Source organism: Pelecanus crispus, chromosome 4, assembly GCF_030463565.1.
Source record: "Pelecanus crispus isolate bPelCri1 chromosome 4, bPelCri1.pri, whole genome shotgun sequence".
Classification (NCBI taxonomy): domain Eukaryota; kingdom Metazoa; phylum Chordata; class Aves; order Pelecaniformes; family Pelecanidae; genus Pelecanus; species Pelecanus crispus.
The window spans coordinates 37,699,147-37,723,440 of NC_134646.1; the positions used below are offsets into that span (position 1 = coordinate 37,699,147).

The window sequence follows — 24,294 nt, forward strand, 5'->3', positions numbered from 1 at the left end:
TTCGTGTAATTCATTATTTACAAGAACAGAGTATTCCTTGCTTTCTCCTCTTCTTCTCTCTCAATAATTGATGTCCTCAACCTTTTTTAAAATTTTTTTTTAAACAGGAATGATCTCTAAGAGTGTGTCCATGCAGTATCTGTGTAGCATGTACTTAGTTTATACAAATGAAAACAACAATGTGCTTGTGATACCCAGAAAATAATTGTTGTGCCATATCTTTTGCTACAAGTGGTAGCAAGCACTGAAGTGAGAGGGAAGGCTCTTTTCTGTTATCTTGCTTTTGTGCCTTAGACCCACGCTGAGCAGAGGTAGATGGAGGTGTGGGATGTTCGCAGTGTCAGCTACTTCCACCTTCCCTGGTAAATCTCTCCCATGTCCTTCAAAGGGGGATTAAGAGCCATGGGTGGCATCAGTCAGCTACTCTGTCCAGGACACCATCTTGTGCTCTAGCTCTGCCATGCTGTGCCGTATGCCATGGTATTTTTTCTCTTCTGGCACTTTTCATGACTGAGTTCTTTGACATCGTTTAGCAGTAGTGGTGCTATTTCCCGTTTTAACTGCTTTTCTCTTCATTTATTTATACTTGGGACTGGCATCAGATACAGCCAGATGGAGAGTTGGCTCTCTGCTAGAAAGTTCAATTTTCCTTTCCCTCAGACTGTGTTCAGTTGTCTGTTCAGTCATGTAACCGAGCATCTAAGTTTAGCTGGTACATTTAATGTGTGTAATTCACTCTGATTTAAAAAAAACCCAAAAGTGCCTTTAACAGTACCTTCTGTCAGTCGTCTTACCAGGTGTGGTTGTCATCTTCTGGTCTGTTATAAATGCGGAAAGCAAATAGGAGCCTTATTGTGAATTTACTCCATGAACTCATGAACAAGGACTGTGTAATGATAGCTTTAATGCAGTTTAAAAGGAGGCTTAGGGGGAGCAAAGGGATTCTTGATCAGGTGTTTCTATTTCAACTTTCTCTGAAGGCCTCTGACTAAAACTCTGTATTGGATTGTCCTGTTTGAAAGGAATAGGGCTGCCTATAGATACATACTTTTTGAGCTTTTACAAAAATGCAAGTGGGTTGTATGGGTACACATCTTCTTGAAAAAAAAGTGTATTTTTGCAACTGCAGTTAGCCTCCTTGTATGGATGGTCCAGAGGAACCTTCTTCCCTGTAGCAAGCAGCACCTTCTTCCCCCTATTCCCCCATCCCTTCTCTACGTTTCCAGCAAAGTCCTGTCCTGGACAAATTATAGCCTGGCTAAGGATGTTGGAGAAGGAAGCGATGTGTATGTGTAGCTGATCCCTGTAGTGCAGAAGTACGATATATGAAATGCAGAGGCCCCTCTGACATACTTTAATCAGTTCTTCATTCTCTATTTCAGAACTCTGGAACAAACCCATTAGTAAGTAGTATGAAATAATGAGATGTTTTCTAGACAGAATTTATATTTCTGTAGAATAGGAAAGCCTAGTAATGGGGAAATAGAATTTCATTTTCCAGTTTATTAGCTCAAATCCCTCTGAGGCTTGTCATGAACTCTATGGGTTTGCGATGGCCAGTGTGAAATTTGGCCAGGCCTGCATTGCATGGTTTTGCAGTCATACAGTATTGGACGGGGGTTGGAGAATGCCGACATCACATTGCTGGCAAAATCTTCAGTGTGGGTCTGATGTCCTGATGACAGAGACCTGGTCTCGGTTCGACTCATGTCATTCAGGGTTTTGCTGCTGTACCAGCAGAGAACTGCTTCTGAGGTGCACCTACCCCTAGGATTTGTGCGTACCTAGCTGCGGCGGCAAGGGCTCTGCTGCGCAAGCAAGGCCTGGACGTGGTTTTGGCCAAACTTTTAGGGACAGATGCTGTGTAAAGCCAATTAATACAAATCAGCCCAAACTTCGCTACCAGCAGTGTGCGGGAGTATCTGCCAGAGTTTCTACTGAATCACTCATTCCTCTTTAAAGGTTACAAACATTGTGTGCCTTCATCCAACAGACTGATGGATTTTAAAACTTAGATTTGCATGGGAACTTGGATTAGAATCACTGACATTTATTTTACAATAAAGACATAGCCTGTTAACAATCTGATTCAGTGCAGTTTTACTACAGTGTCTTTTGTGTTTCAGCTCTATCTATTATGGGAGAGGGCATCGTATCCTAATAACGTGTAAGGTTTGACTGAGGAAAAAAGAAGTAAGGCTAGCAAAAAAGACAACAACTCCTTGATACCTGTCTATGCAGTATGTATGTATGTAGACCTTTCCATGCTGTTTACTTTTATCCTTTTTTTTCAGTACCACATAGAGAACAGTCCAAGAAAAAGTATTTGAAGTGTTGTAGGCAGGAAAGAAATGGTACTTACACAACATGTTACGGCTACTTGCAACCTCTAAAGTCTCCCCATTAATCTGTAATCTTTCTGCAGGGCTTTTGTCTCTCTGGAATCCATTCCCTTCCTGCTGGGGGCAGCGGCATGGTTTTTCTTTGCATTTTAGGAAGCTGGTAAATCTAGGTTAGCAAGCAGGGAGGTTATTATTCATATCAGTAAAACTTAGCAAAAAAAAAATGCACCTTCTATTACTACGAGCATCAAAAATGTACATTGTACAACAGGTTTGTCCAGGTGCCCAGCACTTACAGAGCAGATTCTTATTACAGTTATGTGATGTAATTGTTAACATCTCCTGTGATGTTAATGGGCTTTTAGATTTTTTTCTATCTTTTTGGTGAGATTCAGTCTGGCCTGTATTGTGCAAGAATAAAAGATTGAAATTATGAAACATTTTATGTGTGCTAGATTGTCTTGAGCTGAAAATGGATACTCTTTTGTTGAAAGCATATCTTCAAAGCTAAATTAATTGGTTTGTGCAGACTATGCTCAGTAATACCAGAAGGAATTAGATAGGACTAAGGCAAATCTGATTGTTTATTTAGAGAACTGTATGCAAAGATGGTATAAAAGGAGCTATTCCACAGGCCACAGATCTGCTTCCCAATAACTCTCTTCAGCCTGCTCTTTTGAAAACTCTGCTGTCCTCTCCCAATCCCAAGCAGCTTGCCACAGAAGTTGCAGTAAAATGTCTTTCTTTTCCTCCTTTGTGCCCTGCAGTGGCTCGGAACATGAGGGAGGTAAGGCTGGACAAAGACAGGTATGAAAGATGCAGGCTTTCATCTCCAAACCAGGCTGCTTGGGGAACACTGGAATGAGGATCCCACAACTGTTCCCTAGCCCCAGGCCTGTGCATTTGAAATGTTGGTGCCTCCCTAGGCTAAGGAGTGATGGGTGACTGAGAGAAGAGAAGACAAAGCATGGGGTGCCTTGATACAGAGGGGTAGTATCTTGCAGTGAAAGATTTGCTGAAGACTCTCTCTCAGGCAGGTGTGTTTATAAGGCAGGAATCTCTACGTACAGGAAGGAGCCATCATCCTTTGGTATTACAGAGTCAGTTGCAGGAGCCTGCTTTTCCAGAGTCTGCCTTACTTTACTACAAGCTTTCCTCTCATCATCTGAATTGCTGCCACTGCCTGTGCTTGGATTCACATCTTTGCTGGCATAGTGAATTATTCATATCAGAAAGTTCAAAGTTACCTATTTTCCTTTTGAACATAAGTTAGGAAATAATCTGTGTTTCACTAACCTCAGCTTTCTTCTTCAGAGAAATTTGTGCCGCTGCAGAGGGGACTGTATAAAGGCTTGTGTGCAAAGTAGGACCATGTGATGGATTTAATAGCTGCAAAGTGCTATGTACAAGGACGTTGCATGGAGCTGAATTTCATCTGCACGCTGTGCTAATAAATTACTGTTTCTTAAACTTACTGTGAAATGTGACTATGGCATTCCTGGGTAATTTCTTCTGTTTTTGCTTTGATGTATGTTTACAAGGTCCCACTAAAGAACACCCTGAGTAACTCTTTATATAGGTCTCTCTTATCTTTAAAAATGAAATTCCTTGACTTTCCACAACATTTTTCTAAGGGTAAAGAGCATACATTCCATAATGTTTGCGATAGTTGCTTCCAGATGCTCGAGCTTATGCCTCCTCTTTTCTAGCAAATGTTTTCCCTTTATTCTCAGTAGTAAAAGGAATGTTTCTCCCTTTTCATCCATTGTCTTTGGCTAAAAGGCAAAAAGGAAACATCATTAGCATATGGTGGAAAAAAATTACTGCATGCATCCCTCAGGCACTGCTCCTTAAAAGAATACACAAAAATGGCTCAAGTGTGGGTAATGTAATTGGTGCGTAACTCACTATTCCCTGAATATATACTTTCCCCTTGCAGTACAAAAGGTGAGACGTATTTGCCTTGTTCAGAGGATGTAAGCATATGAGAGTTCAAGAAAGCAAGCCTTGAAACAAAGGGACATGCTCAGAGCACCAAGTGCAGAGGAGTGAAATGTTGTTAGCCAGTGACAGGAAATACGCAACCCACAGCCATCACCAAAGCAGAAAGAAGGGCTGTTAAGAGCATACACATCTCTAATGAAAGCTAAATACAAATTAGAGCTAATATGTATGTCTTACATTGGGCATCGCAGTCAGAACAGTTTTAATCCCTGGGCCTCTAGGATATTTTGGATTGACTAAAATAAAATACAAGCTTTTCAGTTAAAACCATGTATTGAAACCAATTAATGTCTGATATGCAGCCAGTGAATGCTTGTAAAAATACTTCACCAGGAAAAATAGTGCTGCATCCAAGTCTTGGAAAGAACAGCTTATAGAGTCGTCTTGTTTCCAAAGTCATTCATTCATTATGAATAACCTTGGGGTCCAAGATCATAATTGCAGTCTTGTCTAAAGACCTCTGAGCCTCCTTTACAAACAATGCAGGAATTTGGATACTTTTTCTTTGCTCCAGGTGTAATTTGGACCAGCCTATTTAGGACTGACCTTTGAAAGACATCACTTTGCTGTGTGACTCTCCTCAGAATGTCTCAGAACAAACATCTGAGTAATGAGACATCTAAACTTAATGAACCTATGTGATAACTTGACATTTTATAGCTCCTTATCCCCTTAAGCCACTGGGGAAAAGACTTACAGTTCTATGTAAATCACTATTGCATTTGTCCTGGGTAAAAATGGGACCTCTGTGTGCATATACTGCTTTATTAGAACAATCTAAGGTCTTTGCAGAAGCATTCAGACTCCAGGTGTTGGTGTTCATTGGTCCGCATGTCCCAATCATTCAAAACCAGTTCTTCATCTGAGTTTCCCTTCTAAAGGTTTTTTTAAAGCCCATGACTGAAAACTGTGTCTGAGTGAATAGGAAACTTCCCTGTCCTGAAATGGCACTATCCAAAGCGATCACTGATATGTTTTATCTCAACTTTGTGAGTTCACTGAGGAGATTTAGCTAACTGTACTAAAACCTTGTAATCTCTCCAGGTTCTTATCTTAGCTTTTGTCTGTATGTTCCCACAGTACCGCCCCTTTCATTGCCTTCTCAGTTGAATCAAAATCTGCAATTTAAAAAAAAGTCCATCGCTTGTGAGAAAACATTTCACTAGTTCCCTCACGCAAGAGGTGAATTGTGAACACTTTGATTTGTGGAGGCCAAAGAGGTAATAAGATGGGGACTTAGATGGCATACATGCTAAAGAGTAAGAACAATCCCCTCTTGTACTTAGAATTGTGGATCTGTTACTGAGATGGATCTTTGAAGTTGTAGCAGTGATAAGAACTCTTCAAAATAGAAATCTATAGATCAAGGATGTAAAAAATGCATGTGTTGGCATTTAGGTCCTAACTAATTAGTCCTGTCTAACCTGATTTCTTATGTGCTTTGTGTTCAATTTTAGGCACCAAAGGAAGAAACAAAGGGGAATTTACAAATCTTCAAGGTGTAGCTGCATCTACAAATGGAAAAATCTTAATAGCAGACAGTAACAACCAGTGTGTGCAGGTATGAGGACATGCCACTTCCAGTATTTTTCTTTTTCTCCCTGCCCCCACACCTCTGCCTTCTTTGTACTCCAGGAAAGACACATTTTGTACAATTCAAGATGATGTAGAAAATACAGAGGAACCTCAACTTGTTTCATCCATTATCATTCCATCTTCTTGACCTGCAGCTATCTTTTTCAGATCTACACTATATCTAGTATGTATATCAGAGTTTATTTCCCTTCCTTATGATGTTTGGCAATAAATGAAGAAAACAAGCAGTGCAATAATCTGGAAAAATGTCTTTTTGTAAATACCATTTTACATTGTACATTTACCACTCTGTGTTTCCAAATATAAATGGAGGGCAAGGTGCCACAAATATCATTTCTTAAACAAATACAAATACAAAAATAAATATGCAGATGTCATTTTCAAATGGCTTTTAATCTACTTAACTGACTTTTCCATCTGATACCATGATCAAATCTTTTCTGTGGTAGCACCCCTGACACCCATGATTTCTTGGCTTCTGTAACCTGTGTGAAAATCAAGCTGTGTTTTTTCTTTTGCTTGCCATGTATCTTTTTTACCATTAACAATTTGTCATCACTCTTCAGGCTGCCCATGTGGTAGCAATGAAGAAGACAGCAGTGTGTGGCTTGTTCTTAGTGTGTGAGAACTAGCAAGCCACATGCAGTAAGAACTCATTTCCAGGCCTTTTCAAAGAGACAGAGTCAAATATTCATCAGCACCCTCACACTTTGTAATTTGCAGCCACTTCAGAGGAACTTCAGTGTCTAATTACCTGGCTTGGGGACACAGCCAGTGGACTGAATTTTGCATGGCTAAAGCATTGCGGAAAAGATGGCCTAGTACTTATCCCAAAGTCAAATAATTAAATTTTGAAATTCTCTTTTAGCTTCTATTCCTGTCTTTTCTGCAAACTTAGTGTTTGACTGTGGCTGAGTCACTCAGTGCCTCAGTCCTCATTTCTAATATGGGAATAATACCACTTCCTTCCAGCTGAGAGGGACATTGTGAAGCTTTAATTCCCTAACATTTGTAAAGTACTTTGAGGTCACTGAAGAAACAGTGCAATGTAAGTGCAGAGAACTTCCTTATTTTGAAATTAGGGTCCAGGTGAAAGCCTCTTCTTAAATTAGGCATATCACTTTCAAATGTGGACGGTGTAGAAGCACTTCATGATCCTAACTCTCTTCCTGACTATAGTGTTCATTAGTGACTTGCTAAAATCCAAGCTCCAAGAAATAGATGATGTTCTTACGCAGACTTAATTTTAAAATGAGTGTTTTCTGTTACAGATATTTTCCAATGATGGTCAGTTCAAAAGCCGTTTTGGCATACGAGGAAGGTCTCCTGGCCAGTTGCAGCGGCCAACAGGAGTGGCTGTGCATCCCAGTGGTGACATCATTATTGCAGATTATGATAACAAATGGGTTAGCATATTCTCATCAGATGGAAAATTTAAGGTACGAGTTACCATGTGAACTCTCCTGGGCTTTAACTGTCTTACAAAGTAATGCAAAGTAACAGGTTTTTTTGTCAAGAAACTACATAGTTTGGTTGGAACTTAGTCCAAATTCCATTGTTGTGATGTGGAAACCCATGACACAGCCACGTTGTATAATTAATAGGAAGAGGTCACAGCTGTGATGCTAATGTTATACCAAATAGAGACAATATGTTCCATTTTACAGTTCTACCTACCAGGTGCTTGGATGCCTTTCCGTAACTTATAGTCAAGGATAGCTAATGTAATCAAGTCTAGTTGGACTAGCTCAACAACCTTCATATCATTAGTATTCTGATTGTACAGAAAGGTGTCTGCATGTATGTATATACACACAGACAGACATAAAAACTTATGAGGAGGACATGAGGTTCTTCAGTGACATATGGAGGAGAAAAATAAGGTTGCAGACTGATGATGACTCCCTCTATTTACTCCATACGTGTAAGCAAATCAAGTGTATAATTCATGTATGATCCTGTTGGTAATAAATGCAAAGAAAAGCAACCTAGGATGTTGTTCCAGTGCTACAGCATAGACAGGAGGGTTTTAGGTGGGGTGATGTGCACTGGAAAAACTGAAAGGCAGTAATAATGTCTTAGGTTTCAGAAATAAGAAGTTCTGAGAAAAGCGCACCTCTTATTTTCTTAGTAACTCTGATCCCTTTAATAGGAGTAAAATAAGAAGGCAGCTACCATACTACACTGATGCTTGCCAACCTGCAATATTTATTTTCCTTGGGTTCAGGTGCAATTCCAGAGAGAATTAAAGGTTGCCTCCATTTGGTGCTGTTCTCTGAATGCATGTTACCAAGCCTGGCAATGCATGCTAGAAATAGCCACCTATAGCAGAGTACATACTGTTCAGTGAGATAAAGGACCTGCAGGGAAATTTCTACCATAGTTACTTAGTTCTGGAGTCCTGCATTGGAGAGAAATTGCCTGTTTGGCTAATTTTCTGGCAGCCTAATGACCAAAGAGCTCAAGTCCTGAGCTGCTCATGTGTGAACCAAGAAATGGCCTTCCTTTGAGTAGTCTTTGCAAAGTGACGAATGCTATAGCAAATAGGCAATTGTGCTTGCATAGTCCTCAGTGACCTCCATCTGGGAAACAGACGTGCATGCTTTTAAAAGTATCCAGATCCTGTGTAGACTTGACACTAAAATAAAACTGCTAATATGCAATGCAAGTGTTAAAAAAATACAGATTACTTGCATTTGCAGAGTATGTGATTTTCCTTGTCAAGTAGTTTTGAAAGTGTACAGCTACACAGGAAAACCTTGGTTTTGGCTGAAGTCCTTGAATGAAATGAAGACACCAAAACAAAACCAAAGGAAGATGTAATTTAGTTAAGAATCCAAATTCTTTGAGTAACCTAAGTGTGTATTAAGTCATTATTAACATCTTTAACATGAACTGGCTTGATCTGGACACAGAGCATGGGGGAATCGTTTTTCTTGCTTCTCAAGACATGCTGTAAATCCAGCATTTCAGATGGTGCCAGCTCTGGAGGAAAAAGCCATGGCTCTGGTGGAGCCAGGACCCTATGTGCTATATACACTACCAGCAGGAAGACAGGTATTGAAAAAAAATGAATTATTAAGGTAGTTCCAATGATGCAAAGCCTAGCTTTGTTTTCAGTCAATGTTTTTGTTGGATTGCAAGAGCTATGTAAAGTTGGCAATGTTTGTGTGGTTAATACAAGTTAATGCATCAGACTTTATAGTTCTTGGGAGCAGACTGATTAAATGTGAGATGAAACATCAATGATATAAAATACTATTTTTAGATTGAATGCAACAGGCTATATTTGTGAGAGAAAAATATACAAGTGTTTGTAGAAGCATTTTATGTATGGCCGGCGGGCATAATCATATAGTTGAAGCACAGGACATGGATATAACAGATCGAACCTGTAGGAATCTGGGGAAAGCCTTGTAATTTCTCATTGGCAATGGTAATTCTTACAGGGGCTTTGTCAGATTAAAATGGGCAACACGTGCTAAGATACACAGAGAGACAGATAAAGGGACATTGGTGTTTCCCTTCAAAGGACTGTGCCTGCAAGTCATTGTATATGATCTCTGATGCAGGTGGTCTGCTAGTTGCTAATTCAGCATTATCAGGGGGCTGTTTTGAACTTCATCTAACTATTTTTGTTGTTGTCCCCTTCTTTCTGTATTTACTTACACATAACCTCCCTTAGTGGCATTTTAATAGCCATGTGAGCCAGAAGGCTAATTTCCCCTGGAGCCGGGCCCAGGCATCTCCCTGATTACAGCACTGGGCTGACTCACCCCAGCAGGCTGCACTGCCAGGCAGAAAAGTGTCACCTTCCTCAGTTGCTGGTAGCAACAGGGACAGAGCTCCATTTTCTCAAGGCTGTAAAATTTGCATAATCCAGAGCTGGACAAACCCTAATCTAAGGTTACACCAAAACACGAGTGTCTTAAAATGAGAGGCTGTATTATCCTGTGAATGATAAAGCCTCAGGTAGGGTCTTAGGAATTGGGGCTTCTGTTTCTGGCTATGCCACGGGTCTCACACGTGACTAGTGATCTTCCATTTCACTTCCCCGTGCTTTATTTTCCTCATCTATAAAAGCAGGTAACAGTGCTGGCTTCCTCTGTAAATTACTCTGACATTGCTTAAGAAAACTGTTAGAGAAGACATATTGCTAGGCTAAGGAGAGAACGCATGCTGAAGCAGCAGTATCAGCTTCTGTGCCAGTGGTGGTGCTCAAACCTAGTGAAGGAACTGGAGAACAGAGCCAAAGGAATGATTCTCAGTCCTCTGAGCAGAGAATGACTTTCTTTCTAGCCTTGAAGGGTTGTATTTAAGATAGCTTGTTATCAGCCAAACAGGGCTGCAAGTCAAGTTAAGATCGAGTTTAGATGAGTGGGAAAAGATGAAAGGAAACATTTTATCTGTCAGACTTTTTTTTTTTTTTTTTTTTTTGTCTCATTTGAAGACTTAAGAAGGGAGCTGCTTGAAGCTGGTTGCATGTTCAGATAGGAATAGTTCTGTGGAGTGTGGTTAAGTGGTCACAGTTGAATTAAGACAGTCACATGAATGATAAATCCATTTATTGTGCGACATTGCAATGTGTGACAAAGATGTACCTCCATATTAGGGAAGTTCTCAAACAGGAAAATAAGGCATGCTGATAGACTGTAAATTCATTTCTGACAATCACAAACCTCTCAGTACCAAGACTGGTGGAGTTACACTTAAAGCCCTAACACACCTACTTCTACAGTGGAAAAGTCTTTATAAATTTTTATATAGGCTAGGTGATTTTTTTACCTCTAGCAGCATCCAACAGTAGAATATTTTCCACCCGGGTAGGGTGACTTTTTAAACGCATATTTGAAAACCAGTCTAAATTTATAAGATCCTGTAAAATAAGGGACATAATGTCCTTGACTGAATTTAATTAAACACATTATTTGTATTAAGGGTTCAGATGATCCATTATACTTTATTCATTTCTAATGGCAGAAAAGTCTGAAAATACTTCCATTGATACACTTAACAGGAGTGATTTGGTTTCATAATGTTCTGTTCTAAATAATCAAACTTATAATTCTAAGAAACTTTCTGAAATGAAAATATACAAAGCATATGTTCAGCCAGACCCAGTAATGTGTCATCAGCATATTTTGATGTAAACTGGAAACAGAGATTTTTAGTAAAAAGTACTGCGAACTCTAGCTGGGCATAATTTATTGCTGCCTGCAAATTGTATTTTAGATCCTGGCCCAAGAACAGTGATTTTTATTACTCTTCTCAGCACTGAGTGCCCATTAATGTAGTACGTGATTTATTCATGATTTTTTTGTGTGTGTATTTATATGGGCAGGAAGACACTGTACTCATGAATCTGAGTCATTTTTCCATAGGAATCCTGGAAAGATGGTAAGGAGGTGGTGCAATGCACAAGCAGACAAACACACGGGCATCCCAGAGGAAAGAAGGGAATATGATTTAATCACCCCAAAGGAAATAAATCTACTGATTTGCATTTGACTTATGCTTTTGCTGCTTTGTTGTTATGCAAACCTGAATACATTTTGTAGGTCTGCTCATATCTTTCCCCTGGTGAACACAAAGTCATTTTTAATAGTTTTCCCTGGGGATATTTTCGCATGATTTAATTAGGTGGTTTTTGCCTAAATATTTAGCAATTTATAAGAGCATATGTACCTGAACATAAAACAGACACATGATCATTGCATGTTGACTAAGCATAGTCTTGAAGCTGCAAGATTTACTGCCTGGAGTTTTCTTTATTTGAGACTGAAAGAGGTTGTAAAGTGGTGACTTTGCACCAGACAGCCTCAGAAAACCTAGATGGCTTTATTTTGGGATGGCTCCTATTTTTACCTGCAACCCCACCCATGTGAATGTACTGTGGAACAGGAGCTTACTAAGGATAGTTGAGCTCCTTCAGATACTGTCATGGTTGGTTGCTTTGAAAACATTAGGGAGTTGAGAGAAATGAGTTAGGTAATGGATCTTCTCCATGCCCTGTAATCTGTCCCACCTTGATAATTAGTCACAGACTAACAGAGCTTCAGCTACTCCTCACCACTTGCAAGAGGGTGGGGAGAGAGGCAGAGAAGTCAGAAGCGTTGCTTGTTCTAGGTGGTGATCTGTCCCACCCTGCAAAGGCAGTGAGGTGAAAAAATGGTCTTGTTGCATAAAAAAGACTAATATATTTGTATCTATTTAATGTAAATTCCTATGGAAACAGGAAACGATGTTCTCCACCAAAGAGATGAACCTCAGTTTGTAGGATGTCTCAACATCCTACAACATCCTCAACAAAACCAAAAAAACCCAAAAACACAAACAGAAAGCAAGTTGCTGCATTCCAACAACAACCCCCCCAAAAAATTAGGTGGTATTTTTATAGCCTTTTTTTAACTGAAATGTCAAAACTCAACTGATTTTATGTAGATTAAAGCAGTTTCTAGAATCTCTGCCTGAAAAAAAGAGCAGAATAGTGAAAAATGTGAAATGGGTTGCAAGGTGATCCTAGAATCTTCTTGGGTGTGTGCCCAGGTAGCTCATGGGTTCTTTGAAGGCTTTCCCTCAATTTCTGCTTGCTCTGGGCTAGATGGGATGCTATTGCTTAGATCCCCTTCTTAGATCCCCTTCTTTTTGATCCTACTAAACAATGCTTCTAAGATTTTCTGATCTATTTTGACAGGTCTCTAGTCTTTCCAAATAATTCACTGTGTGTGAGATCCACCTCATCTCCACTGAAGGTTTTTCCATTGATACAATATGGAATATTGTATACAGTTCCCCTGCTGTTGCTGATTACGCTGACAGATGTTTTTGGTAGTCACAAGGCCTATTTAAAATGATGGAAATAAATTTAATTTACCTAAGACAGGAGCAAGCTTTGATTTGTTTAGTGTTTCAAAGATTACTTTGCTGTTTGGCAGCACGATCCTATCTCCTTTGCAGGTTTCAGCTGACACTTCATGTGTCTAAGCAGCAAGTGATGCAATCTCACATGGATCTGGTGGACAATATAGAGGTTAGCCTGAGCTTTAGGTCTGCTCAAATTCTTTCCAAGAAAGCTGCATGGTGTCTCATTCACCCAAGAAAGGTGACAGAGGACATCGTAGCATACCTCCCACTCAGCTCTGATGCTTCAAGAGTGAGCTCCGACTGCTTTGATGTAGCAGGCAGCGGTAAAAGCATGTTTCCCCATCCATAAGCAGGTTGTTGTTGGACTCAGGAATAGTATGCAATAGGAGGTAGAAGTCCTTTATGCCTGTCTGCTATCCTACAGGTACACTAGTGCTGGCTATACAGCCATTTGTGATGGTTTCTGACAGATGCTGTAGTTTATCAAGAGATACAAATCTGATTATTGTGTTTCTCATGGGTTGTGTATTTGGACTCAGTTGCTGAAGTGGCAGATTTTCCACTGTAGAAAGGGCATACAGAAAGCAGTCTTTATTTTCAGCTGAAGAAAAAATTATGAAGTACGCAGTAAGAGCTGGTAAAAACAATCACTTCCCTCTGGGAAACTTTTGATGACAAAAATGTCTCTCTCTATCCGCTGTGTGCCTGTAATACAATCTTTGAACCGTACTGACTTATTTCTATCATGCCAACATATTTTCCTGTTTTGTGTTTTCTCTTTTAGGCCAAAATTGGGTCTGGAAAGCTCATGGGCCCTAAAGGTGTTTCTGTGGATCGTAATGGACACATCATTGTAGTGGACAATAAAGCATGCTGTGTTTTCATCTTCCAGCCGAACGGGAAAATAGTCACCAGGTTCGGTAGTCGAGGAAATGGTGACAAGCAGTTTGCAGGTACACTTGATGGTAATATGTAAATCCCCTTTTCTTGCCTCTTCTGCTCACATTTGCATGATGTTTGAGCATGTTGAAGACGCTCTATCCTACTCGTTTTTCCTGGGTTGGAAAGGTTCTACTAAACATACAGCTCCTATTCACTTCACCATTTGTTTAATTGGTCAGGAAGACTGCAACATCTGTTCTGCAAATGTAGCTGTAACCAGATTGTTTTATCTACCTCTCTGTGCCTGGAAGCATTTCAGATCAGTGACCCAAGAAAGACTGATCTTAACTAACGTTTTATAAATGCTTTGTAATGCCCACACTCAGCTGTTCATGATAATCAACTCAAACAGCATGCTTTCTGTTTCCAATGATCAGATGCACATTAACCAGTGCCCTGAGTGGTATCTTCCCATTAGAAAATGAGTGTAATGGGATAGCGTTCAGATTGAGATCAGGAAGACACAGTTACGCAAATGGAAAATGCCAGTTTGGGGAAATTGCCACTTATATTCAGCTGACTGCTTGCACATGTTGTCTTTCAATTAGAACATGCTATTAAGTTTTTAAAAAAAAAAACATATATTTTGAGTGAATAGCTGTTCTTTCAAAATTTGAAATGAAGATGCCAAATTACATATGCAGGTCATTTTGCAGGTGTTGAGTCACTCTGAGTAAGTAGTTACAGATTGGTCTGATGTTCTGACTGGTTCACAGCACAAGAGAGAAACAGCATCAATTGTATAACTGCTTTTATCTTACTTGAGATCTCTTGCCATGTCTTATGGCACAAGTGCCATATATATAATTTATGAGAGCTTTGGCTCTAACTCAGCTAAGTGTCACCAAAATGTTCTGGGTCTGTCCAATTTCTTTCATTTTAAAATTTTTAAGAATACCTCCTGAAAATAAATGTGCAAATACTCTGTAACAGTGCATTTGAGAAATGTATCACCTCTTCTTGGTGGTAGGCTACATAAAAACAGGTGAATCGTCATTACTTGAATGTTTCAGTGTAAAACTTTTCACCCTTTTTATAGCTTACACTGATGTACTGTGAAAATTGAAACTGAGTTCTGATCTGCTTAATAACTCAAAATAGCACTAACTATTTTGATTCAGGTACTTGCCTGTTTTCAAGCTATTGTTTGTTTTTTATTCAAGTTTGTGCACATGGTTCAATACACAGAGTAAAGCAAAAAAAGCACTTTTTTCCCTGACAGCGTTCTTCTAAGTAACCTTTGTATTTATCCTAAAACTTCTTTGCTCAAATGCTCGTAAGAATTGAGCACACAAAGCATAGAAGATTTCAATTAAGACTTTACATGAACATTTTTGAGAACTATTTTCAGTGTATACACAACTTTACGCCTAAGCACTACATGTTTTGTCTTGTTAATAAGCACATAAATACCGACAAAGTCATCTGCATATGAGAGAGGAAGGAATGAACAATGCTTATTGATAACACTAGCTGAAAACTGGTTGAAAAAGAAATCATTTGTGTTTGCAAAAAGGCATGCTGAGCTTTTTAAAACATGAAATTACTCTTAATTTGAAATTGATATTCCCAATTTGACTATTGATGCTCAGAAGCCAAATATATTATTCTGGCAGGCTGAATAATTTTTTTGATTTAAGCAACCTTTTTGATTTAGTGGTATTATTATTTTGTTTTCTTCTTCCTCTGCATTGCAGGTCCTCATTTTGCAGCTGTAAACAGCAACAATGAAATTATCGTTACAGATTTTCATAACCATTCTGTCAAGGTACTGTCAATTAATGGCAACTTGGAAAGCTTTTTATTTTATCATGGTACTTTCTTGGGGAAAATAAAGTATTGTTAAAAACAAAGAGATCACACTCTGTATGTATGAGGTCTGATATAAAGTCTGCACATTCAGAGACCTTTGCATGCGGTGCATTGCTTCATGGAGATATAATCACTTGCCTTTGGTGCTACTGTAATGTTCTCTAATTCAATTGCTTAAACATAAGTTGTACCTGAGATAAATAATATCAACTTAGTTGTTTTTATTAGCTTTCTGCCAAACCTGTTATTTACCCTATGTTCTTTACTATTTTAAGTCAGTCTGGTAACTGCTTTTGAATTTGCCAGTAAAAGCTGCCCACATTTCTAGTTGAATAAAATTATAACAACGTAAAGATACCTGACAATCTTTAATTCTACCTGTAAGTTTTAAGATTACTGGATCCATTTACAACCCGATACTCTTAACCAGTGTGTAACACAGACCATCAGTTTTCATCCTGTACCTCCTGCACTGCCAGGCTGGCCACGAGTCCTTACACCCATGGCAAGTCCTGACTCATGGCCTGTTAAACAGGTATGGTAAGATAGGGTGGTACATTTGTTTGTCCCAATAATAAACCAAAACAAGGATACTTGTTGAGATGTCATGTGGTGGAAAAAGTATATGAAGGAGCTACAGGCCGTTTCAGAAATTACTCACTGGTGTGTGTTTTCAGGCTGTGACATTCCCGTTCAGTCACTTTCTGTGCTCTTTTTCCTTCCCTCAACATGCAGCAGCAGCAGGAGGACAGGGGCAGCAGAACGCTGTCCGACCCAGGTTCTCAGGCCATGTGCGCCAGCACCACGCACCGGTGAAATCCCTGGGATTTCACCTAATGGCTGCCTGTTCTGATTGAACACAAAGATAAACCCTCAGTCCAGTTCATAACTGAAATGATAAATCTTATATATTCACCTGAAATAGGAAATCGCTGTCTGATCATGGACACTGTCATGTCCTGAGCGGTGTTGAATCATCTAGCCTTTGAATAGCGACCTTGCTCTTGTATCCTTTTGGAATTGGAGAGGAAGTAGCAATTCATGTGGTTTGTATTACAACAAAGAAACCAAGACTGCTGCAGGAGCCCTAAAACAGATTGTTTACGTGGTTTAGCAGCAGGAAGCCTATGACTCCGTAAATTACCCCTCTACCAGCAGGGCTTACCGTGGTAACAAGAATGCCTGGAGAGAGTTAACAACAAGGGCAAACTAAAATGAAAAAAAGCAAGTGAAGAGATGTAAGAAGTGTGGCATCTTAGTGAATTTATAATTATTGCATTCCTAATGAGAACAGAGCGTTCCCGTCTGTCTCTGGTGTGACTCAATGGGATAAAAATGTTATTTGTTACAATTTGGTGCTAACTAGAAAAGATTCTTATTTTTGTAGTGTTCTCTAAATCAGTACAGATAATTGTTGACACTTTGGAGAGTAATTTATAATCTGGGTGATGCTGTTATCTTTTGTTAGATGGTGAGGAAAGAGTGGAGAGTAAATTTTGTTTTAAATAATAAAGTAAGTTATAAATAAATAAATTTCACTCTTATGGATCCCAAAGCCTCTTCCTGCCACCAGTTGTCTTGAATTAAATATTCTCACTCAGCAACATTATCCTCCCTCCCTGACTAACCTTCAAGCACATTCCTTCCTTCAGGCATCTTCTATGGAAAATCCTACTCAATGTAGGCTTCTCTCTCATTCGGTCACTCACCATCCCCATTTTAACCCAGGGACAGAGCAATACATCTTTGCCTGTTTTTTTTTTTTTTCTTATTAGTTGTCATTTTTCTACTTTCTTTCATCTCCTGAGGCACCAACCTAGTACTTCATTAATTTCCTCCCCCAAATGCGTTTTCTCTATTCACTGTGGGTGTTCAAGAATAGGATGATTTCCTCACATCTTCCACATTCTTAGCACTTCAGTGTGCAGTTGGCACTTCTCAGGTCTTTGCATTTTCTTTTGCAAGCCACAGACTGTCTCTAAGAATGCTGTTGGACCTTGTGGGACAGCTGGGGCTGAGTCCAAGATGGACCAAAATAAATAGAGATGGCTATGGTACTATGTAAATGACACATCCTGTATCTCGCTTGGTCCTGTCGGTGCATCCAGGTCACTGACAGAATAGTCATCGATCGGTTCCATCTTTCTGCTGTTACTCGCTATCACAGAGAATGCAGTTGCTCAGCTGTCTATCCAGAGAGCAGCACGCTGTGATTCTCAATATGCGTTAGATTGTGAAAGTCAGAGAAGAGTGCATCTGCTCAGCTGTGTTTCTGTAGGACTGACTCCTACTGCCGCATCTGCACTCAGCCCTTCTTAATTCAAGATGCACAAGCTGCAGAGGGGTTCCTGGGGCCCTCCACCTCTGTGTCTGAGATGAATCTGATCTTAAGAAAGAAGGGAAATACTGTATGGTATAATGGAGCTGGAGGGAGAGACAGGCACCTTTTCTCCCATCTGCAGTGTGTGTGTGTGTGTGTGTAGGGGTGTGTGTGTTCCTGGGAACGCTTAAATTCCCAGTTTTGTTAAGAGGTGAACTGGTAGTAGTAGATGACTAATATTTGATACGATGCCATATTCAGGTTTTTGTTTTAACCTATACAGGTATTTAACCAGGAGGGAGAATTCATACTGAAGTTTGGATCAAATGGAGAAGGAAATGGACAATTTAATGCACCAACTGGAGTAGCTGTAGATTCTAATGGAAATATTATCGTAGCAGATTGGGGAAACAGCCGAATACAGGTAGAGATTTGTGTATTTCAAAGGTGCTTGATTAGGAAAACTAATGGATTGATAACTCTGGCCACTGAAGTGTCCTCAGACTTCCCAAGAAACAAGATAGCAGCATTAGAAGTCATGTGGTTTCTAACACAGCTTTTTATATGCCTCCTTGCTGGTCTGTCCACTTTTAGAAGTGGTTGTGTCAGACTGTGGACTTCCCAAACGTGACTGCTAGCAGCTCTGATGGTTACTGTGACCAAGGCTCTTGTCTCCAAATAGTTCTCCAAAAGCTGTTGGATGACTTAGGAGACTTACAAGCATTGCTGAAATGATAGTAATTTATAATCACCATAACAGAAGACTGGAGACATGGTGGAAAGCACGAAAAAGCAAATGATCTGTATAGACCCTGAGGCAAATGGAGCTGATTTTTATCATCTTTTTTAAATGTTGAGAAAATATTCTGCTTTTATGTTATGAGAGTTGCATTCTTTTTATCTTTCAAGTGCTAATCACAAAGTCTTCTTATTTGCCAAAGAATATCTAATAAATAACTAAGTGTATGTATTATTTTCACTGAAAATAAAAATGAGGGAGCTGCTTATGAGTTGTTCTCAGGAAGCACTGTCAACAGTGTAAACAAATTCCTGGTTTTCTCTGTGTGGGAACCTAAGAGTCATGCTAGCCACAACAGTAATATTTGTTAGGAAAACAAGGTGTTGGTTGAGTTTCTGATTGAGTTTGATTTATTGTAGTTGGCTATTTTTAGAACAAGGAACAGCCGAGGTGCCCTTTTTATTATTATTTCATTGCATGTTTAATTCTTGCCAAAGATCCTGGCAGCTTTAATTAGTTCTTTTTAATAAGAAAATACATTTGTATATAAACTTGTATATTATGAGAATAACAGATCAGATTCTGCCCTTGTTTATTCTAGTGTATGTCAACCGTTTCAGAAATGAGAAGTACAATGGTATAATTGAGAGCAGACTTGTGTCCGCTACTTTTCTTTTTTATTCATAACATTTGTTCTGTGCTTTCTCACCCTCAAAGGTTTTTGACGGAAGCGGATCATTTTTATCCTACATTAACACCTCTGCTGACCCACTTTATGGTCCCCAAGGTCTGGCCCTTACTTCAGACGGCCATGTTGTAGTTGCAGACTCTGGAAATCACTGCTTCAAGGTCTATCGATACTTACAGTAGCAATGAGCTCTGGAGCTGGATAATCGTCCACCCTTAAGAAAAGACTGGTCCTCGAGATCCAGTGCAGGATATCTCCTACTTTGAGTTCATTTTTAATAATGAAGGAGTCTCTTATGGACTTCTCATGTTAATTTCCAAACTTACCTTGTTTACATAGGACTTGCACCTCTTACGTTTCTCACTGAACTTTTTGTTGTAAGGTTAATAGACAAAATCCTCTTTAACTGAATTCATAAAGACATTGTGATATTAAATGCAAACTGCAACTTATGGAACTGGAATTAACTAATTAGGCAAAAATGAGAGAAATTTGGGAAAAGTCCCCAAAGCTTTTTGAAGACTGCGAAGGGCAGCTCCTGCTCAGAGCCTCCAAATTTGAAGAAGTATCATTGTTATGCATTATTTAACCCAGAGGTGATCCTGGGAATCTTCTAGATCTCATTATCATGGTAGGTATTACACTTTTAACATTCTTCAATCTTACTATCTATAACAAGTAGGTCCTTTTAGTATAAGGTTAAGTCTCACAAAATCCATCTAGCTCTAACCGTCAGCTCAGCGTTTAGCACTATGAGAATCAATGCAAATTCCCTACTCATGTGGGATTAATGAAGGATTGTTTCATGTGCTTGTTTTTCACTCTTCCTCTTGCTCAATGTGCTGGAAGGACTTTGCGGAGACCTGACATTTCTAAAGCTCTGGAAAAACTTAATTGTAGTGATACATTAGTGAGAGCTGAATTTCTGTATAACGACAGACCTTTTGACACCAAACTAGTTCATTAGGATCAGGGTTATTACAATGTCAACTCAATTAACCTCATGTGTGCCACTCTTTCGTATGTGTTCATTGCCATGTTTCCTTAAGGCAACTCATTGTACTAACCAATAAAATAAAATGCAGCATCACACAGGATAGAAAGCCAGAGAGGTACCCCTATGGAGGACCTACATTATACAACCAAAGGAACTGTGGTAAACAGAGGTTGTATAGGAAAGCCAAGGGTTACCAAAGCTATTTGTTTTTTCATGAGAAAAAATACATTATAAATAAGAATGAATTTGAACCAATTCCTGAAGTCCTTCATCAAAGGGAATTTTGTTAGAGGACAAAATAAGGACTGTGAGATTTGTTCCGATTTGTTTGGATGTATGACTGATTGACGCAAAAATAGAAAAAAGTAAACGTAGGTTATTTCAGCAAACTGGAACGTATGTGTGCCATTTGACAATGGCAGTACTCTGAAAAATGTCCCTCTTCCTTCCTGCTGGATCTCTCTACTGTGTTCTTTGTTGAAGTATTAATTTAATTGAAAATGCTTACAATCATATGACTTGGTTCTGTTTTTAATGTTTTTTTTTAAGTGTGAACTTGTCCTTTTTAAAGTAGCATTGGCTTTATTCTTATTTCTAAATCCAATGGTCAAAGGATGAATTGCTACCATAGCCTAATATAGATAGAGTGGTGCTCACTCTTAAACCTCGTTTGAGGAGCTGGTGAGCTTGCTGCCAATGCCTACAATAGCCTGGGAAGTATTGTCTGTCTTTTCTCATTTTTAGGGCCTTGAAAAAAAAAGGGCATTGGGTCAGAAAGAAGGGAGTATTTTAAGCATGTTTGCAAAATTACTCGTTATAAGTATTTGTCTTATTTCTAAAAGGTTAAGGTTGTTGTTTCAATGAATTTGAGAAAAACTAATGGTTTTTTTGTAAAGATGCATTTGACTTGTAAAAATGCAGACCCCAAGGTTCTTAAATGTGGAGTTTTATTACTGTTTAGTTACTGTTTCTTAAAGATATTTCCTCTTCTTTCCCTTGTTTATTTTTTGCACATAGAGCCAATTTACAAATTCTCGTGCAAAGATAAGTTTCCTTATTTCATTGGAATAAGCATTTTGTGTATAAGGCTTAAGGTTTGGACTATATAATGCAGCTAAGAAACTGGTAGTAACATTTTTGAAATGTTAAAACTCAAGTTTGCTATTACCAAGAGAACAAAATATCCTCTGCTTGAACTGAGTTTGTCCTAAAATTCTGAAGATACCACCTCAGTCATTACACAATAAACTGTCCTATCAAAATTTAAAGAAGTTGTAAATCAAATTTTCCGATGATCAAGTAATTTCCTTCTAAGTGTCCTTACAAGCAACCTTCTGGCAAACAATTTCTGACATTGGAATGCCCTGAAATGGCAAATTTATCAATGAAGAAAAGGTACGTAGCATTTTAACTGTATTTGTTAACAAAGAGAAGAGGTTGCATAGGTTCTTTGAGATAAAAACTTAAAAAGAAAATGAGAAATGTGCTGTTGCTGTCGGTTATGGATAATATTAATCAAATCTAGTTCCAAATTTGGATTTTTATAATAACATGTTACTAAACTGGCATGGTTTCCACTCAGGAAACATCACCAAATCCTCTGTTGCCAGGATCTCTGAAAAGCACAGAAATCAGACCCTAACCTATATATCAAAACATATACAAGACTACACACTTTTCTGCAAAAGATTTTCAGTCCCTTTGTCTCAGTATTGTTTACCAGGTTCTTACTTAACCTATGTCAACCCCGTGCATCCTGATGAAATACGGAATTCTGCACACAACCCCCTTACATCCCAGCTAACAGCTGTTAGGGGTGATGTGGATGTTTTCTTAAGACTGAATAGTCTTTTGGGTTTTCAGACATTATCACCGCAGCAGCACTTATTGCACCTGACAAATGTCACTAATTTGGAGCTCCTTCTGATAGCAAATGCTGCCAACTACAATTCCAAATTCAGTGGCATAGGGCATTCCCTTCCAAGGTCTGACCTTACCTGCCTGGCACCGGGAAACTGAGAAACACATTGCTTTTACAGTGTGCTTCTGAAGCCAACTTAGCTAAAATGCTTGGCTTACAAACCTTACAAAGAGCAACCAAAGCAGAAATTCAGTTCTAAAAAACTGGCAGATTTTTTTCTCATCCAATTAAGTGAACGTCAAAATTGCACTATGTGATTTGCTGAGTTGTTAGCATTTATTAAAGGCTTTATAGGCATTCTGCTGCCAGATTTCAGGTATAACCAAATGTTCTCTTGACTTCCGTGGAATGCTAATTGACTAGCAGCACAGCATGAATGGTGAAAGTATGTGCTTCATTTAACTAATCTTCAACTCAAAAGTAATCTCAAAAGGTTATCACATCTTGTGTAATTTGGAGCATTTTAGGACAAACTAGCCAACTGTATTTTCATTGTTTTGTGAATAGAATAAAAGGATCTGTTCAGATAAATCCAGTATAAACAGTAGGGGATTTTTACATAGGCTAAACCAGCAGCAATGTAGCTGAAAAAGAAAAGGAAAATGGTTTAGGCAAGCATTTGCCTAATGTAGATGGAGAGTTATTTATTAGTAAAGGCTCTTCTGTTCTGTAAAAGCTAGAGGGCTTTCGATTTTATGTCAATATTTTTTATAAGTAAGGATCTAGTGTTGCCATAATGAGAACTATAAGTGCCCAATATGTTGTGTTTGTTATAAAGAAATGACTTTCGGTTGTGGGTGACAGCTAGTTATGAAATCATGATGTACATTGAAAATTTTCTTCAAGAATTGTGAGCAGTGATTGTTTTGGCCTGTTTGTGGAGAGTGCGCGAAAGGTATTTGTGCTACGGAGTAGGAAGATTCCTAACGGGTTGTGTTATTTCTGATGAATGTACAGCACTTCAGTTGATGTTTGTGAGCAACACGGCCTTAACCCTGACACTTTTGCTTTGGCTTTATGACATGGGAATGTTCCCTAAGCTGCATAGTGTATGGCAGTAGCCCCTGTTAGTAATCTCTACTAGTTGATATGCTGCAGCTTTCCAGTTCTAGGAGTGAGTCTGTCTTTTTTCTTTTTTTTTTTTTTAAAGTTTTTGTACATTCCATCTTTGTAAGTCAATCTCGTATGTTTTGTGTACACGTAAGCCTTGCACTCTCTTGACACTCATAATGAAATATTCTTCTCACTTGATCTTTTTGTTGTTGGTTTTGTTTTTTTTAAATCCCTGTGAGGCTAAATACAAACTTTGTCTCCTTAAGGTCAAGGATGAAAGATGCGCATCAAAGTGTTTGTGTGTGTGTGTGTAGTTCTAGCTTCCTGTGTGCCACGGTATTCTTGATGCTTTAGCCGATGATTAAAAAAAATTACTGTCTTGGAAATGTAGGAAAACCAGAGTCAAATGTGTACCTTTACCACGCACAAAAATTTCAAATAATAAAAATAAAGCTTGTTTCCTCTGTTATTTCCATGGCTGAGGATTTATTTTTCATATGTCTCATACTCACTGTCCCTAAAAATAGCCCCATAATGCAGGAAGATGGGTAATTTTTTCCAAAAGGAAACCCTGACACCAAAGGTCACAAGCCAAGAAAACTGTGATTGTTTCACAGGTGTTAAGCTTTTATGTAGACTCAGAGGGACTTGGGTGGTTCTTGGGAAGAAGGTGAGGAGTTGGAGCTTCCTTCTCTCCTCCCTTCCTTCTTCAGTAATCAAAATTAACATTTTCATTGGTGGCAGTAAGATTATGAGTCACAAGCTTTTCCACTTGCATCATGGAAGTATACAGTACCTTTCAGCTATGCTGTGCTATAATCTTTGAAGGGTCTGCTGCAGAAACCCATATTTAAATTACTGTAGAAGAACAGAAAATTTGCCTTAGGAATTCACTCTGACTCCTTTCCTGTAAGAACAAATTCTCAGCTCCTGTTAACTTTCATTTTACATAGTACGTCTGTCTTCTTGGTCACTGGTGAACTCTCCAGACCTGAATCCTTTGAGAACTCAGTGTG

General features: G+C 38.9%; 1 protein-coding gene across 4 annotated transcripts in view; it reads left to right on the top strand.

Moving 5' to 3' along the window:
• Positions 1–19,489, top strand: part of TRIM2 (tripartite motif containing 2) — a 37,048-nt gene extending 17,559 nt beyond the window's left edge. For 3 of the 4 annotated variants that reach the window (XM_075708833.1, XM_075708834.1, XM_075708835.1), the window contains 6 exons: positions 5,804–5,907; positions 7,214–7,381; positions 13,591–13,759; positions 15,446–15,516; positions 18,164–18,304; positions 19,337–19,489. In XM_075708833.1, the coding sequence (XP_075564948.1) occupies positions 5,804–5,907; positions 7,214–7,381; positions 13,591–13,759; positions 15,446–15,516; positions 18,164–18,304; positions 19,337–19,489 (806 nt within the window). Of the gene's footprint in view, positions 1–5,803; positions 5,908–7,213; positions 7,382–13,590; positions 13,772–15,445; positions 15,517–18,163; positions 18,305–19,336 lie in introns of all 4 variants that reach the window. The other variant, XM_075708832.1, reaches the window with a different exon arrangement.
• Positions 19,490–24,294: the final 4,805 nt, after the last annotated feature.